This window comes from Onychostoma macrolepis, chromosome 02, assembly GCF_012432095.1.
Source record: "Onychostoma macrolepis isolate SWU-2019 chromosome 02, ASM1243209v1, whole genome shotgun sequence".
NCBI lineage: Eukaryota > Metazoa > Chordata > Actinopteri > Cypriniformes > Cyprinidae > Onychostoma > Onychostoma macrolepis.
In genome coordinates, this window is record NC_081156.1 from 20,866,788 (window position 1) to 20,883,641 (window position 16,854).

Genomic DNA, 16,854 nt, shown 5'->3' on the forward strand with positions numbered 1-16,854 from the left:
AAGAGATGAGTTTTCAGATGTTGCTTGAAGATTGACAGGGATCCAGCACTCCGGATAGGGGTGGGAAGATCATTCCACCAGCCAGGAACGGTGAACGAGAATGTTCTGGAGAGTGATTTTGAGCCTCTCTTGTGATGGTCACTAGCAGATCTCAGACTTCTGGAGGGGATGTAGATTCGTAATAGTGGAAGTAGGCGGGTGCTGATCTAGTGGTTGTTCTATATGCAAGCATCAATGACTTGAACTTGATGCGAGCTTGAAACCTCCATTTGCCAGTTTAACAGCTCTAAGTTTTCTCCTATAATGCCTGATGAGGTTAGAGAACACCTGACAAGAGATCAGAGACCATTCCTTCATCCACAATCACTCCAGACCCTTTAGATTCCCAGCTCCATGTTGGTGCTTCTTCTCTTCAGTTCACTCCACTCATTTTCTATAGGGTTCAGGTCAGAGGACTGGAATGGCCAGCAGAAGCTTGGTTTTGTGCTCAGTGTTGTTTTTGAGGTTTGTGTTTGGATTATTGTACGGTTGGAAGATCCAAACATGGCCCATTATAAGATTTCTAACAGAGTCAGTCGCTAATTGATTTTTTATCTGTTGGTATTTGATATAATCCATGATGCCGTGTGTCTAAACAAGATGTCCAGGACCTCCAGCAGAAATATAGGCCCACAACATCAAAAATACAGCAGTATATTTCATTGTACACATGAGGTACTTTTTATCCCTGTGTTCACCAAACCCATCTTGAGTGTTTGCTGCTAAAAAGCTCATTTTTTTAGTTTCATTTGACCATAGAAGCCAGTCCCATTTGAAGTTCCAGTCGTGTCTGATAACTGAATATGCTGGAGTTTGTTTTTGGATGAGCGAGGAGAATTTTTCTTGAAACCCTCCCAAACAACACGTGGTGATGTAGGTGCTGTTTGACAATTTTTTTTTTTAAGGTTTTCTGACCCCGAGACTCAACTATTTTCTGCAATTCTCCAGCTGTGGTCCTTGGAGAGTCTTTAGCCACTCAATCTCTCCTTCTCACCGAGCGTTAGGACGATATAGACACGCGTCCTCTTCCAGGCAGTTTCGTAACATTTTATGTTGATTGAAAATTCTTAATTATTGGCCTGATGGTGGAAATGGGAATTGTCACTTCTCTACCTCTTTTCTTAAAGCCACTTCACTAATTTGTGAAGCTCAATTATCTTTTGCTGCACATCAGAAATATATTCTTTGTTTTTTCTCATTGTGATGAATGATTAAGGGAATTTGGGCTTTGTTTTCCCTCCTATTTATATTTCTGTGTAACAGGAAGCCATGGCTGGATAATTTCATGTTCATAATCACCCTGGAGTGCTCAAAATTGTGAATATACTTCAGAGATATTTTACTCATAAGAATTTCTAGGGGTGCCAATAATTGTGTCCAACGTGTATTTGAGAAAAACATTTATTTCATAATATTTCCCCCCATTTAAAATTCTTATGCAATGAAAGGTTAGATTTTTGTGATTTTTATTCAAATAAAAGATCAAAAGGATTAACAATGCAGATTAACTTTCACAGCCTTCTTTGATCATATTTACCAAGGGTGCCGGTATTTTTGGCCATGACTGTATAAGCTCATAATAATTCAAAATGTTAATAAATACTATACAAATAATATTAAAGTAACTAAAATAACACTACACTTCAAGTTGCAACCAATATGCAGAGTATAATATAAGGATACCTACCTGGCTTGAAAAATAAATTGAAGACAAATTAAATTTTCTGCTTTTTCATTTTTAATAATCTTTTTTATATAGACATTTTAATATGTATATATAAACAGACATTTCAATCCATTTCCCCACCTGCTACCCGACACACAGACATTCACTCACACAGTCCGCTTACATTCACTTCCCATAATAAATTATCTTTCCCTCTAAAGAAAGAGCAAAGCAAATGCACACAGAGAAAGTGGTATATGGTTGACTCGCACAAAATACACCTTCCATATTAAGATCTGATTTTAGGATCTTTATGCTTTTCGTATCAAGCTTCTCGAATCACGTTAATGTAAGCAAGGCCTTGATTTAACAAACTTCTTGGCTATGCAAAACTTATTTTGTACTTATTAAAATAAACTATGATAATACTTAAACATCACACTAGATTGTTGCCTGTCACTGTGACAAAAATGAATATGACAAATCCAACTGGATTCCATGAATTAATTTCTTTTTAATGATGAAATTAACATTTTTAACTGCAGCTACATTTACTTGTCTTTTCATAAAAGACTTTCATTAAGCTTTTTGTTTAGAATTTGTCTGAAGATTACAAAGAGGACAGATTCATACACTAAAGGCACAATCTAAAAATGCAACACTCTCGACATTGGAGAGATGAAAACATTATTTAATAACTATCCTGCAGTCAACTTTGTGCATTGCTTTTCCCCTCACATGACACCAAAGCGGTTAATCATTTTGAGAAAATAAAATACATAAACATAACCCATTCCTGCATATAATAATTCTTGTACATTCCATCTTTATCTATTCTGTAACTCCATACAGTTCACATCATAAGACTTTTAATCAACATCCCCATTTATATCTTACCATATACGTCCATTTCTATCCCCAAAACCTCAATTCTTTTAGGTTTAAAACCAAATAGCAGCAGTGGTCGTGGTGGCAGCGTCTCAAATACAAATAGCTGTGCCTCATCACCAGACCCCTGCAAACTTGTGTCCACATCCATAAAATATACTGTACTATACTTGCCCCAAAAGACAAACTTAGTTCCTGCTCCTAAATTTGCACCTAAACACACCAAAATAACAGTGAGGACACAAAAGAGGATGTGGGAACACCATCAAAAACTAAAATAAAAGGCTGGGGAACATATAACAAACCGCCCGCTCTTCTCACCCCCAAATATACCAGAAAACATTTCCTCTGGACAAAATATAAAAGATTTCAGACGTGCTGCTGATCTTTTGTGATGTTCATTGAGAATGAAATGGCCCTTGATCATTTGCTGAGGGAAGTAATGTTTGCTTGATGATGCTGAATAAGCAGTATCATCCAGGCACAGTTAGACTACATATATTATTTTGAACTTTGCCCAAAGATGATCTCGGTGTAATTAAAGAATAACAATAACACCCTCCCAGATTCCTTGTGTCAGTTGAAGTTTTGTCCTGAAAACAAGGACTGTTCACATCCTGTGTACAAACGCACATACACACACAGACACATACGTACACCATAGTCTTTCTGAAAACAACGAAACCTCTTGAAACTGTGGATGTCGCACATGCTCTCTGAAGCACACAAACACACTGCATTTATGTCGTCATAAAGGAACCTCCAGCAGCTTTTTGTGTAGGTACTGCTTCACTTCCTCTATCCCGTTCAGCTTTTCCAACTCCAAATAGGGCAACTGCAAGTGAAATACAAGTAAATTAAGCTTTATAAATATTATATAAATATTGTAATTTATGTAAATTTTTTAAAATGTCTTTACTGTCTCTTTTTGGTCAATTTAATGTCTCCTTGCTGAATAAAAGTATTCATTTCAGAAAAAATCTTGTCCATGCAAGCTGATTTTTTATAAGAACTAAAAATGACAGTTTTAATATGTACATATACATTGACTTAAACTATTGATTTTAGTAGTGTTTTTTATTTTTTATTTTTTGAAAATAGCTGCAATCAGATTAGGTTTGAACGTACTATTGAACTACTGAATGTAACACAAAACATTATATTTTGCTATTAAAATGATGTGAGATGCCAAATATTGGTGGGTCCCTACCATTTTAAAAAACTAGACAGAATATATGATATCTTAAATATATTGAACAATATATTGTTCAGTGTTCACCTGTAGGATGATGTAGCCCAATAACTGCAGGTGACGGTCTCTCATTGCCCTGGATCCAACCAGCACGTCAGAATTATGGCAGTAATGCCATTTATCATTTACAGACATAATAACCCTGCACGTGAGGAAGGACAGAAAGAATGGGTTAAAGATAAGCAAGACATTCAAGCCCAGATGTCATAGATATATATTTGATTGAATGATTAAGGAAGGACTGACCTCTTCACCTGCTCTCCTGTGGTTCGGTCAGCTTCAGGGTTGTCTGGGTTGTGAAGCTGCAGAGGAGAAGCGGCCACAACATCACTCTCACCACCCTCTGGGTACGAAACACCTTCATAAAATGTAGTGATCTCACAGTCTGGCCCCTGGTTTGCTCCTGTCGCAGCACCTCCCTCATCTTCCAGGATTTTTCCAATGGAGAACTGGAACAGGGAGTCTTGCGGGGCAACCGTGCCTGGAACGGAGGTTCCCGTCTGGGTCAGGCAGTCTGAGGGGCTACTGAGGGTGGAGCTGTCCTGGCTCTCCAGAGAGTGTTCCTTGGCTAGAGTCGAGTAGTAATCTGAAGTGGTGTAATATGGGTTGTAGTCCAGCGGGACCGTTCCATTAGGGCCGACCCTCTGAGATCCTCCTCCTCCTCCTGCTGCTGCTGCTGCTGGGGGACGCATGTGAGCAGAGAGGAAGGTAGTCTCATCTCCTGCTCGTTTGTCGGGCCCTTCCTCCAGTGATGGGGCAAAAGGAGAGAACTTCTGGAAGTCAGTAGTAAGGGCTGCGACAGAGCTGGGCCCCTCAGGAGATTTGAGGTTCAGTACTACACACGCGGTTGAACCTGCTGCTAATGATGCTGCTGGTGTACCTGTTCTGATGGGGAGGACGCGGCCTGTGCTGTCGATCCACAGCAGGAAATCTGCCATAAGAAGAAGATTTTTTTTTTTTAATAATAATGCTAAAATTAATATTTGAATGTAAAATTACATCAAAGTTATTTTAAATTGTAATACATTTTCATGATATTACTATATTTTAAGCTTACTTTTACTGTTTTTTTTTCCCCCCTGAGAAAATAAATGCAGACTGAGCATAATTACTTAAAAAAAGGAAAATACTTTTTTAAAATCAAGTTTGTCAACCCAGTCAACATATATAGACATATATAACATAAATAAAGTTTATGGTATACTACTACCATAAAAGAAAACTACACATGAATTTCTTAATAGCACCAAAAATAATACGTAATAATAATTATTATAATACTGTACAACAAAAATTAATAATACTTAAAATTCATGCATACAGCCACAGCCAATATTTGGCTTTTTTTGTTTTTAATTATCAGCACCGGCCATTACGTTTATCTGCTTCTTTGTAAGTGTCGGAAGTGGGATTATTTATTTATTTTTGGGGCTTTAGTTTACTTTGGGATTTATTTCTAATTATTTTAGAAAACTTTATGTAAAATATATATAAATTTCATTGCAGAAATTATGCATGTTATTTAACCATCTTTAAATTAAATAGAGCAATATCATATAGACCTACAGTATATTGGCTTGGCCATCGGCCACCCTGCTCTCCGGCCATCCAAAAATCTACATCAGTTGACTTCTACACAAATGCATGGATTACAACAAGAAAATGACCTGTGTAATATCCTGGTGCAAGAACTTCATCTTGTTTGTAGCCGTGCTCACCAACAAGCTGCCGGAGTGCCTCTGCAACCAGACCTTTGTAACTGCAATACAAACACTCTGAAATCATGCTACCTGTACAAACTGATGCAACATCTCTTTTGGATTTCAGGATACTGGCAGACTTCTAAAGTCACTAACCTGTATTTGCGGTTCACCTCATCCGCAGTTAAAGCGTGGTCGAACATGAGTACTTTGTGGGTATCCTGAAGGCGAGGTCCAGTGTAGTCCCTGTATTCCAGCTCGACAGCTGCATCCAGTAGTGAAAGGTATCGACGTACAATCAGGGCATACGGGCTGTCTACAAACAAGAGACAGAGAAAAATGACAGTAAACACTTTTACATTGTTACAAAACATTATAATAAACGCTGTTACGACTATCACGATTTCCACAAAAATATTAAGCAAAATTTTCAACACTGATAATACATTTTTTTTAGTGTATTAGAATGATTTCTGAAGGATCATGTGACACTGAAGACTAGAGAGTAATGGCTGCTCAAAATTCAGCTTTGCATCACATGAATAAATTACATTTTTTTAAAACAGAAAACAGTTATTTTAAAACACAATAATATTTCGCAATATTGCTGTTTTTTTTACTGAATTTATAATGAAATAAGTGCAGATTTGGAAAGCATGAGAGACATTTTAAAAACTGCATACATTCCAAAAAAAAAAAAAAAAAAACTTACAAACTCAAACTTTTGATAGTCTATTGAAAGAAACTTCCAAAATTATTTTAATATAAATTTAACCACAATTCTTTGTTCTGTAAGGTGAAAAAAAAATGATTGCAATTTAGTTAATCATTTGTAAAGTATTTATACATTATGACAGTATTTGCTCTACTGAATTTGATAATATGAAACATGACCTAGACATTCCTTCATCCTTTTTGGAATTCAGTTTCATTTTTTTATGTGGGTCTTTGTATCAAAAGACAGTAAAATACTGTCTTAATTTATACTATAATAAACAAAGTATAAATATATACTATTAAAGAATTGCAAGGAATGTTATGTAAAGAAATAAATCCACCAACAGAGGTCACTATTGCTATCTGTCACTTGTAATGTGTTTGCAAGAGTGTGTACTGGTCTAATTCAGTTTTAGTGTTTACTTGTGTGACCAGGATATTATAAATACGTTTTATTAAACATTAAAAAACAAACATGGAGCCTTGAACCATCTGAGCAAATAAGGATATTTAAAGGCTGACTATTTTAAGCACTAGTCTTCTTAGCACTCCACAAACATGCCAGTTAGCTTTCAAACAAGCATTCAGTAATGACGAACTCCAACTCACTGGTGACATTACTGATGAACGATGGAGAGAAGACACGGTGAAGAACAAGCCCAGGAAAATGGCCCAGCTGAAACAAAGACATGAGGATGTTTACGGTGGCCAGCGGAGAACTCAGAGCCTTTAGTTCAAGCACCATCTCCAGCTTGGAGAAAAACTGAGCTTCATTAGCCGGCCGATAACTCATGCGACTGAACGGGAAAACAAGCTTCTGGATCACCTAGACAGAGAAAATGTCGAAAGGGGAAAAGTTGCAATACATTGGTTATTTGGTTTTATCAGCATTATATAATATGGAAAATGAAAATAAGTTTTTATTTTACTGCAGGTTCTTTCCTATAGAAACAACTCTTTAGTACCAAAACTGGATAAGTTCTCTAACCTTGCTGTCCAAGTATTCACCCTTCTTGACCAAGAAGTCAGCGATAGTGTCTAACAAGCGAGTTTCTCTGAGGCGATGGCGAGCGATGTATTTGGCGATGAGGGCCATGGTGTAAGGCGTAATGCTATCAACCTTTTTAGGCAACTCCTCTAAAAAGATAAAAGGGGTTTCAAGTTAGCCTCATTCCTCATGCCCCATTCAGTTCGTCGCAACAGGAAACTGTGTAATTCATAATGTATCATTACAAAAACTTTAGTACAAAGAAATAGAGTTCACAGGGGGGGGGTTGCCATGTACACCAAGTGGTCAAAGTTTGGCCCAGTTAGTCCCTGCCGGAAGATGCCAGAACTCCTCAGTTAATACTCAGATTATTTCTCTATTGACACACACTCAACATTTTGAAAAATCAAAGATTATTAACAGAAATGTCAGAATTACGCACAGTAATTTCTGTTTGTTTATCAGAAGTTATGTTTGATTATTTGTTGATCGTTTTTTACTAAATTATAGTGGATTTTTTAAGTACATAAATTTTCGAACATTAAACAAAAGGGTAGTGTTGTGTGATGAGTACAAAATTATGTATTAAAAACATTCAAATTGAAAACAGTTATTTTAATTTGCAATAATATTTCACAATATCACTGTTTTAACTATTTTTATTCAAATGCAGCCTTGGTGAGCATAAGAGATTTCTTTAAAAACCATTAAAAATCAACCCCGGGGCTTTTAAAATGCACTGTATATGTAAAATACAGGGTTTAAACATACATGAAGTAAATAATTACAGTAAATAAGTTAAAGTAAATAATTCAGCAAGTTTCAATTTTGGCTAAACTGTTCCTATACGTTTCCTTTCCAGACAGAATTACTTAATAGTATAAATACTAAAATTGTCTCTAATTTTTTGAACAAGACAAATGTGTCATTAACTCACCTGCAAGGCTGCTCACAAACTTCTCCTGCCTGTTCTGGTAGAAGAGGTGAGAGCTGAAGATAAGCTCAAGGCTCTTGTTGCTAGCCTCCCTGGCACATGCTGACAGCATCTCATCCAACAGAGCCATCTCATGGTCCCTGACGCTGCTAACACTAGCCAGTGTGTGCTTTACCAGCCGCAGGATCTTCCGGTTCACCACCAGCTGCTCAGGGGAAACTCCATCCGCCGTCCGTAACGCTCTCCATTTAGTGCGGTAGTAGGAGAGCAGGAGGAAGAGCGTCTGGGGATGGCGCTCCCGCTCAATGTTCTTCTCTAGGCCGGCGAGACATGATTCAATCAAGGGATGCTGGCTGGACGGATGAAGCTTCATGCTGCTGCTGAAAACCATCGAGATGTCCTTTTGGTTAAACTGGGACAGGCGAGCCTGGGACTCTTCCTCCAGAACCTGCACGATCTGAGCGTCACTGGGCAGCCCTGAGTGAGCCGGAGAACACAAAGGATAAATAAAACAATACATGTTTTTATATTAAAACATTATGCCAAAAAACTATAGATTGTAACTGGGTCGTTGACATGGCATATCAAGCAGTGGCAACAGTGTCACATACTATACTTCACCTAAAAGTATTTCAAACAACAATCTCATTCTCTCTCTTCTTTTTTTTTTTTTTTTTTTAAGTAAATAATAATAATAAGAATTATTATTATTATTAATTTATTAAATACAAATATTTTATAATTATTTATTGAATTGTTTTTAAACTTTTTAAATATACAAAATATTTTTGAACTGAGCTATCAGTTGAATGAGTGAAATTTTTAAACTATTTTCTTAGTGTTTTGACTTCCTTTTGTTCTAATAACTGCATAAATTTAAGCTGGTACGGAAAACATTATTTGTTTGTTTTTTTCACTCAAAAAATATTCTTGAGAATTTCTTTTCTATATACATTGTGTCCGGGCTTTCTCTCTTTTTTATTTTATATAAATGATTATTTTAGTTATTATTATTATTAAATTATTTAAGAATATTCCATAGCATGAAATTTCAATTAACCCAGTTAAATGGAAGTAAGGAAAACTGACCTTTTGATGAAATGGTCATGTTTAATGTCAATGTCATTTGCTTAAAGTACACTGCACTACATAAGTACACTACATTCACTTTAGCCATTGAACTAAATGTGACGACTCACCAAGAGCAGCTACAGCATAAAGGCAGTTAACAATGCTGAAGTTGTCAAACTTGGAGCAGTCATTGACAATGGCATCACAGAGCGTCTGAAAATCCTGATTATCCAGAATCTGTCGTATGCCGTTCTCCCCCGAACCTCCGGCAGAGGATGCAGGTAAAGCCCCGTCACCCGCTCCTCCTCCACCGCCACCTGATCCGCCCCCACCCGCCTGACCTCCAGACTGCTGCAGCACCAGGAGCTGACCGATCTTCTGTAGGGCAATGGGGTAATGATTGTGCGAGATCTTCCCTGGATTCTGGGTAACCCAGCGCAGAACTTCATCCACGGTGCGCGAGCGATCGATCAGCCGCTTCATGGTGAAGAAGGTATCGTAGCTCATCTTCTCGTGGATGAAGTTCCAGGTCTTCTTCTTGCCGTGGTGCAAATGCGCATGGGGCTGGTAGTGTGGAGGGGGGAGGTGGGTGACTTGAGGGTGTGTGTGGTAGTGCTGATGGGTCTGGTAGTGGGGCCGGTGGGCATCTAGACGGGCTTGATAAACAGGTGGGTAGCTCTGAGGCTGATGGACATGGGGGTGATGAGGCGGGAGCGGATGATGGTGGTTCTCCAGCATGGGCGGCCCTCCTCCCATCAGGCCGATGCGGCGACCTGGCTTGCCCCCACCTCCGCTGTACATACGTGTGGTGTACATACTAATGAGAGCACCTAGACTCAGTAGGCGAGAACGCTGGTGGGGCGAGGAGAATCTCCTGCAGGTTAAGAGGCCAAAGCATACAGGCAGCCCCAGCATGGTATATAGGGTGGTCCAGCAGTGAAGTTCAAAAGAACACTCCTACAAACAGAAAGCACATCTTTTACTGAGTACAAATGATTTTTTTCAGTCTTTATCCAGCAGCTTTTAGTGCTGAACCACAGTGAGATGCGACATTATGGCTCGGCGCTTATAGAAACTCATCTCCAAACTAATGAATCAGGCAGGAGGTGCTCCAGAAATAGACAGTAACTTGAGAATTGTCAGGCTGATGTGCCCTTTCCATCAGGGGCTGAGCGGAGGAGAGGATATCCCAACCTCGTATCTGAATCAGACCTCATTTATGAATTAGGATGGTTTTCATAACACAACAATAAAATGATCCTGATTCTAAGGTTGATCCAGATACAAAACTTTAAAAACAGCTATCCAAACAAGGATGTACACTAAAGTTTGGGGTCAGTAAGATTTTTAAAAGAAATTAGTACTTTTATTCAACAAGGATGCATTAAATTCATCCAAAGTGACAGTAAAGGCTTTTAAACATTGTTAAAAATATATATTTCTAATACATGCTGCTCTTTTGAACTTTCTGTTCATTGAAGAATCCTGAAAAACGTAGCATGATTTTCACAAAAAAAACAGCACAACTGTCTTTAAAAAATCTTCAGCACTAAATCAGCATATTAGAAGGATTTCTGAAGGATCATGTGACACTGAAAACTGCAATGACAGTAATGGCTCCCAAAAATTCAGCTGTCATCACAGAAATAGAAACCTAAAACAGTTAGGCCTATTTTAAATTGTAATATTTCACAATATTACTTGTTTAAATGCAGCCTTGGTGAATACAACTTCTCAAAAACATAAAATATTACCGACCCCAAACTTCGGAACAGTAGAATTACATATTTAGGATTGAAGGGTATAAAAAAAATATATAAAAAAGCATTTCAAACAAGCACTAATTCAAATATTGTATATTGAATATTGTATTATGAGTCCGACTGCTGTAAACAGAGACTGGCATTAGAAGTGCATCAGCTGTCAGTGCCTCATGCTGGTGTTTCAATGGTTGGATTGGTCACTATGGAAACACTGATCCTATGACCACATCATCAGTTAGCCAATCAAGTGGTCGTCTCTGAGAACAACATCATTCTTAGACTATTTTAATGCTGTTTCCACATTTGCCCCCTTCAATGAAAACGCAGTCATCATTTATTCACCCTCATGTTGTTTCAAACTCAAAAAAGGAGATATTTACAGCATTTTGTCCAAGCTGCTCTTTTCCATACAAGGAACTCAATTGTGGTTAGTTTAGTTTTATTGATTTATATAGCGCATGCTGCAATGGTCAATTAAGATTTTCAACTTTGCAACCTTAACTTCACCGCGTTCTTCACAGAAAGCTATTGTGTGTCTTTAGATTTGGAATATAGTCAAACAACTTTAATGATGATTTGTCAAAATTGTAGCTTTCCACAAAAATATTAAGCAGCACAACTATTTTTACCATTGATATATGCAGAAATATTTCCTGAGCATCAAATCAGCATATCAGAATGATTTCTGAAGGATCACATGACACTAAAACTGGAGTAATGGCTGCTGAAAATTCAGCTTTGCCATCACAGGAATAATTAGATTTTAAGATATAGTAAAGTTTCCATACAATGACCTCAATGGTGACCTCACAGCTGTCAAGAACGAATTTCACTGATAACAACAATTTTTGAGCCCACAAAAAAGCTTTTGTATATCTTCAGACTTGGAATACAGTCATATGAACTACTTTAATAATGTTTTTTGTCATAATTTTCTTTGTGTTACACAGAAGAAAGAAAGTAATTCAGGTTTGGAACGACATGAGGGTGAATAAATGATGAAGGATATTTCATTCAAGGAGAACTGTTCCTTTAACTCAAAAGTCTAGCATTCTCTTTAACACTAAAGTAAAAAGCTTGAATTGCCTTAAACGTACCACTATAAAACAGACTAGGTCTAAACTGTTTCCCTTACAACAATGCCATAAGACCTGGCGTGATAATGTGGTTAAAAGCAGGCTTACATGTTTATCTCAGAGGATGGCGCATGGATGGATGTGCAGGGTCAGGAGGATGAGTACGCACGCAGGAATTGGTGGCATTGGCAAGATTATTGCTCTCGATTCAAATCATTCGACGGCTAACTGTGCTGCACAGCCGCGTGGATTCACAAACTGATTTTTAATAAAGGCTTTAACGGGACTGACATGTTGTAAAAGCAGGATTTATGGAGCATCTGCTGAGGCCCCGGAAGAGGAGCAGGGCTGCGCGCTGCTAACAAACTGCTACACCGAAGATGATTTCACAGTATCTGCGTGTTGAAGCTGCGGTTGATCTGCTCCGCGTCACGAAACGGCGAGAGTTTTATTAAAATATGGCTAATATAGTGCGTGAATTTGGGGCGACCCGGCAGGACATGGCTTGGTCAACATGCGCGACTCTTTCCCAGCAGCTAAAGTCAGTGATTATCAGTGCAGGTGAAGGTAAAGCTGCCTGAGCGGAACTGTTTCTCTCTATGATCTCGATACAGATCCACACGCGAGACTCGTGTCCTGTCGCCGCGGCGGACTCTTCTGTCAGGGCCTGTAACCTCGGGGAGCCCAGCCTACCGTTACACTCCCCTTGCACTCCGCCAGTGGTCATCCGCCGCCCCGGTGATCGCCATATTCCCGGAAGTCAACAGAGGCAGTCCGGAAACACGTGCTTGTCGGGCGGTGAGATTTTTTCCGTCTGTCATAATCGTAGACTGTCATAATATTAGTTTTTCTGATTTAAAAATAAATATCGTTCAATTATTGAATTAATTATACAATACAAATTATTCAATACTCTCCTTTTCCCTACATTTTAATTCAGATAACAATAACATTGTACTAAAAATCTATCGAGCTATCTCTCTCTCTCTCTCTCTCTCTCTCTGTGTGTGTGTTTTCAACGAAACAAACAGCAGTTATTGAAAACCAAACTGAAGTAAAGTAATAATTATCAAAAATACATAATCGCTTTCGATTATATACATATTTGACTGGCTTTTAAAGTTTTATGTGGGACAATAGGCTATTGCCATATCGAAATCTAAAATTTGAGCTTTTATACTGTAGCTACCAATCCTTCTACACCTCAAAATGCGTTTTAAATGTCAGAATCAGAAAGAGCTTTATTGTCAAGTGTGTTTACACACAAAAACACAAGAAATTCGTCTTGGTGACAGGAGCATCCAGTGGAGAAAGTACAGAGAGAGTGTAGTCATGCATATAATTTAAGGTAATAGAATGAAATATAAGTCTAATAATAAACAGAATAGACAATGTATTAAAAAACAATAACTATGGTAATAAAAATATAGATAAAATAGAATTATAAATGTGCAAATGTTTTAGGAGGTTATGTACAACATATAGAGAAAATAGAAAGAATTATGAATGTGCTATTTTACAGATGAAAAGTTTCGAGAAATTATGTACAAATGGACAGTCCTGAGATGTTAGGCTATGTATTGTTCAGGTGGAATATAGCCTGAGGGAAAAAGCTGTTTTTATGCTGTTCAGTGATGATTTATCTGTGTCCGAATGCAAGAACAGAAACAATGTTTTAGTATTGAAGGCCAAAATAGATCTCAATTAGGCTAATTCATGCACATGCATGCTCTTGTTTTCTTCTTTGTAAGATGGCAGAAGTGATGCAACTGGAAACTGTAATGCCTGAGCTCAAAAAAGTTTCTCGTGCGCACGCGAAAGTCTTTTTTTTTTTTTTTTTGCCAATGTCCCTTTAGGGGCTCAGTAGGTATGATATTATTCACTGCTAATATGTTTGCTTCCTTTTAGTATTTCACTACTGATTTTGTTCAAATAATCAGACAAAGATCATGTTTCTTCATATGTGTTATTTCCACACATTCTGTCACACTTTTCAAACTTTAGAGAATGGATTAATATTCAAAATATAATACCTTTCTCCATTCTCTACAGTTTGCCATTCTCGAGTAAATGCAAGGCTGCAACTGTACTAACATTTAAGCGGGGACCTTTATTAATTTTATTTTAATGTGTATTATAAGATGATTTGTACAGGCAGGGCATTATTGTAACAAATGGTCATCATCATAATACTGATTTTCATATTTATATATCGCCTTTATTTCAAAGAGTACAAGTGAATCTAATTTAGGGTGAATCCCATTTCTCTGTCTTACCCCTTCCCCTTAACCCTTCCCTTTAGTTTTGCTCGTTCACGTGAGAGTAAGGGCTATCCCAATTCTCGTTTTGATCGAGGGGTAGGGCTAAGGGGAAGTGGTAGATAACCCTTAAAACCAAGCATTTTCACGAGCTTACTTGAAAACAGGGGGTACCCAGAACACACGGCGTAACCGGCAACAATGGCGGCCAGATCATCAAGTATTCAAGTATTTTCGGCTTAAATAATTTATTTAAAGATTACGACAGTCTTGTTTTGTGCTCTAGACAGTCCTGTACATATATATTTGCAACCATGTTCTTAATTGAAACGTTTTAAAAAATCGCTAGTTTGCTACGCTAACGTTACATTGCTGATTTGCACAACAGTCCCGCAGACAAGCCTTGAATGGACTCCATGCATGTCTACAGTTTTAACAAGTTTGTAAAACGATCCAAAGTTTGTGATCAACACTTGTAGGCTCTGGTGATGTAGCAGCCAGCTAGCGACGGTGTATGATGACGTAACCGTAACCAAGTGGTGTCTCATTTCATAGGGGTATGTTTTCACCCCTAGCGCTTACCACTCAGTTTCGAGGGACAAGGGCTAGGGGTAAGACAAAGGGGTAGGGGAAGGGGTAAGACAGAGAAATGGGATTCACCCTTAACCCCAGAAAATTGATTTGTTTGATTTGAACTTAAAAACATTGACACAAGCTAAATATTAATCTTTGCTAGATCTATGTCATCCCCTTGAACTAGGGCTGGGCGATATGGCCTAAAAAAATATCGCCTTTTCCCCCTACTTAAAATCAATCTGCAGATGACAAAGAAATTGTTCAAAACAAGTTTTAACTTTTTGTTTTGATTTTCCCTTCAGGGATTTGATCTGGATTTCCCCCTTGGGGTTAAAGTGCAATCAGAAACAACAAGCCAAAAAGACAAGATGGCAGGCCCTGCCATTGTAAACAGTGAAAATGTAACATAACATAACATAAAATGTAACATAAAGCATAAAATTATGTGACCCTTTTTGATAAGTTTTCTTTAAACACAAGTTTAACATCTTGCTATTCAGTATATAGGAGGCAGTTCTGATAAACGATAGACGATGACATCGTGGGGGTTAGGGGGTGTGCCTGAAGCGTGAATCAGTATTCAGAAAGGCACAGAAAACAAATAACAATTGCTAAGGGTACCTGTTACAGTTACATTACAGTACATAAAATTCCACTTACCACATAAACAGAGTAAGGAGAGATGACTCAGGACGATGACAAATGATTTGCAGATCATGAGCAAAACTGACAAACATCTAATCTTGTAAAATGTGTTGTAAGCACTGCCGCTCCATAGTATTAACACTGATCAAGAATCTAGAAAGTGAAAGTGAAACTAAAAAGCGATCGTGCATTCAAAAGCAGTTGCAATGCATAATAGTCTTAATATTCCCTTTAAGACAGTGGTCCTCACTATTTTTTTCATGAGAGCCTTACTTATAGGACAAAGTCAATAGGAGAGCCACTTTACCCGCAAAGTGTCAAAAGTTACATCCAGTCATAAATAGCATGTCTGCTTATCCATCTGTCATCCCTGAACAGACAATATGCAATGCAATGCAAAGGGCGTTATTTTAAAAAGTTATTTAAAGTTATTTGTTTAAAGTTATTTGCTTCTACATTAGCACATGATGTATCTAACTATCCAAGAGCACATTCGGCGTTAAGAGCTGGAAAGATTGCCAAAACAACTCCGCAGTGAGTAAGGGCAGAGCAAGTTTAAATATCTTTCTAGTCTATATCTCCATCTTGTAATCCCGCTGTTTTGGGTATTTAAAAAAATAAATAATAAAAAATTATTTGTAATAGAGCAGACTGTTGTTCAAGTATAAATGTCCTCATTTGGCGATACTGCAGCCGCTGAAAACCGTGTGTGTGTAAACGAAACTGCCAGTGCATTCATTCATAACGAGACACGTAGGATTCATATTTAAATGGTATTTTTGCAGCTAAATATTTAAGTGTAATGACCTACTTTTGATTTATTAATCCAAACTTTGACAAATTCAATGACATTCCGCGTTATACAGTAAATTCTGTTTTTATAACTACATTCCGTGATTCCGTCTGCGTTTTCCGCATCGCGGAAATCATAAATCCCTGATCGCATCGCGACGCTCGTGTTACAGCCCTGCTTGTTTTTTTTTTAAATGTTTTTATTAAATCTCTGTATTGATCATATCATCGAGCCACAAATTAAAGCTTGGCGAGCCGCAATGAGTAACACTGCTTTAAGGGACCCGAAGTACACGTAATTTTTTTTGCGAACACATTGGGATGCGGCGGATAGCGGGGGGATCACGAAACCTTACCTAAACTCTAATATGGCAAACGCACGGGGGGAGGGCTGAGCCCATTCGGGACTATGGGAGCCCAGAGGGGAGCGTCGGCGGATATTAAAGAGAAAACCGATTTTCATTCAAACAAATCGACGTAAACTACACA

General features: G+C 37.9%; 1 protein-coding gene across 2 annotated transcripts; it reads right to left on the reverse strand.

Annotated features, from left to right (window-relative positions):
• Positions 1-1,740: 1,740 nt before the first annotated feature.
• Positions 1,741-12,905, reverse strand: fastk (Fas-activated serine/threonine kinase). 2 transcript variants are annotated; one of them, XM_058759603.1, is made up of 10 exons: positions 12,788-12,905; positions 9,384-10,212; positions 8,188-8,661; positions 7,251-7,399; positions 6,872-7,088; positions 5,702-5,861; positions 5,513-5,604; positions 4,092-4,776; positions 3,873-3,987; positions 1,741-3,428 (listed from the first exon to the last, which is right to left on the reverse strand). In XM_058759603.1, exons 2-10 carry the CDS (start codon positions 10,168-10,170, stop codon positions 3,342-3,344), a joined length of 2,766 nt encoding a protein of 921 aa, XP_058615586.1. In that variant the 5' UTR covers positions 10,171-10,212; positions 12,788-12,905; the 3' UTR covers positions 1,741-3,341. The 2 variants fall into 2 exon arrangements, with proteins under 2 accessions (XP_058615586.1, XP_058615582.1); XM_058759599.1 differs by having other exon boundaries at positions 12,203-12,891.
• Between the last annotated feature and the right edge of the window lie 3,949 nt (positions 12,906-16,854).

Excerpts from the sequence above, each read along its gene's own strand:
- fastk (XM_058759603.1), bottom strand. The coding sequence starts at position 10,170 with ATGCTGGGGCTGCCTGTATGCTTTGGCCTCTTAACCTGCAGGAGATTC. Across the intron at positions 7,089-7,250 it reads GTGAATACTTGGACAGCAAG|GTGATCCAGAAGCTTGTTTT; the intron begins GTTAGAGAACTT and ends TTCTCTGTCTAG. Across the intron at positions 3,429-3,872 it reads TGGGCTACATCATCCTACAG|TTGCCCTATTTGGAGTTGGA; the intron begins GTGAACACTGAA and ends TTTCACTTGCAG.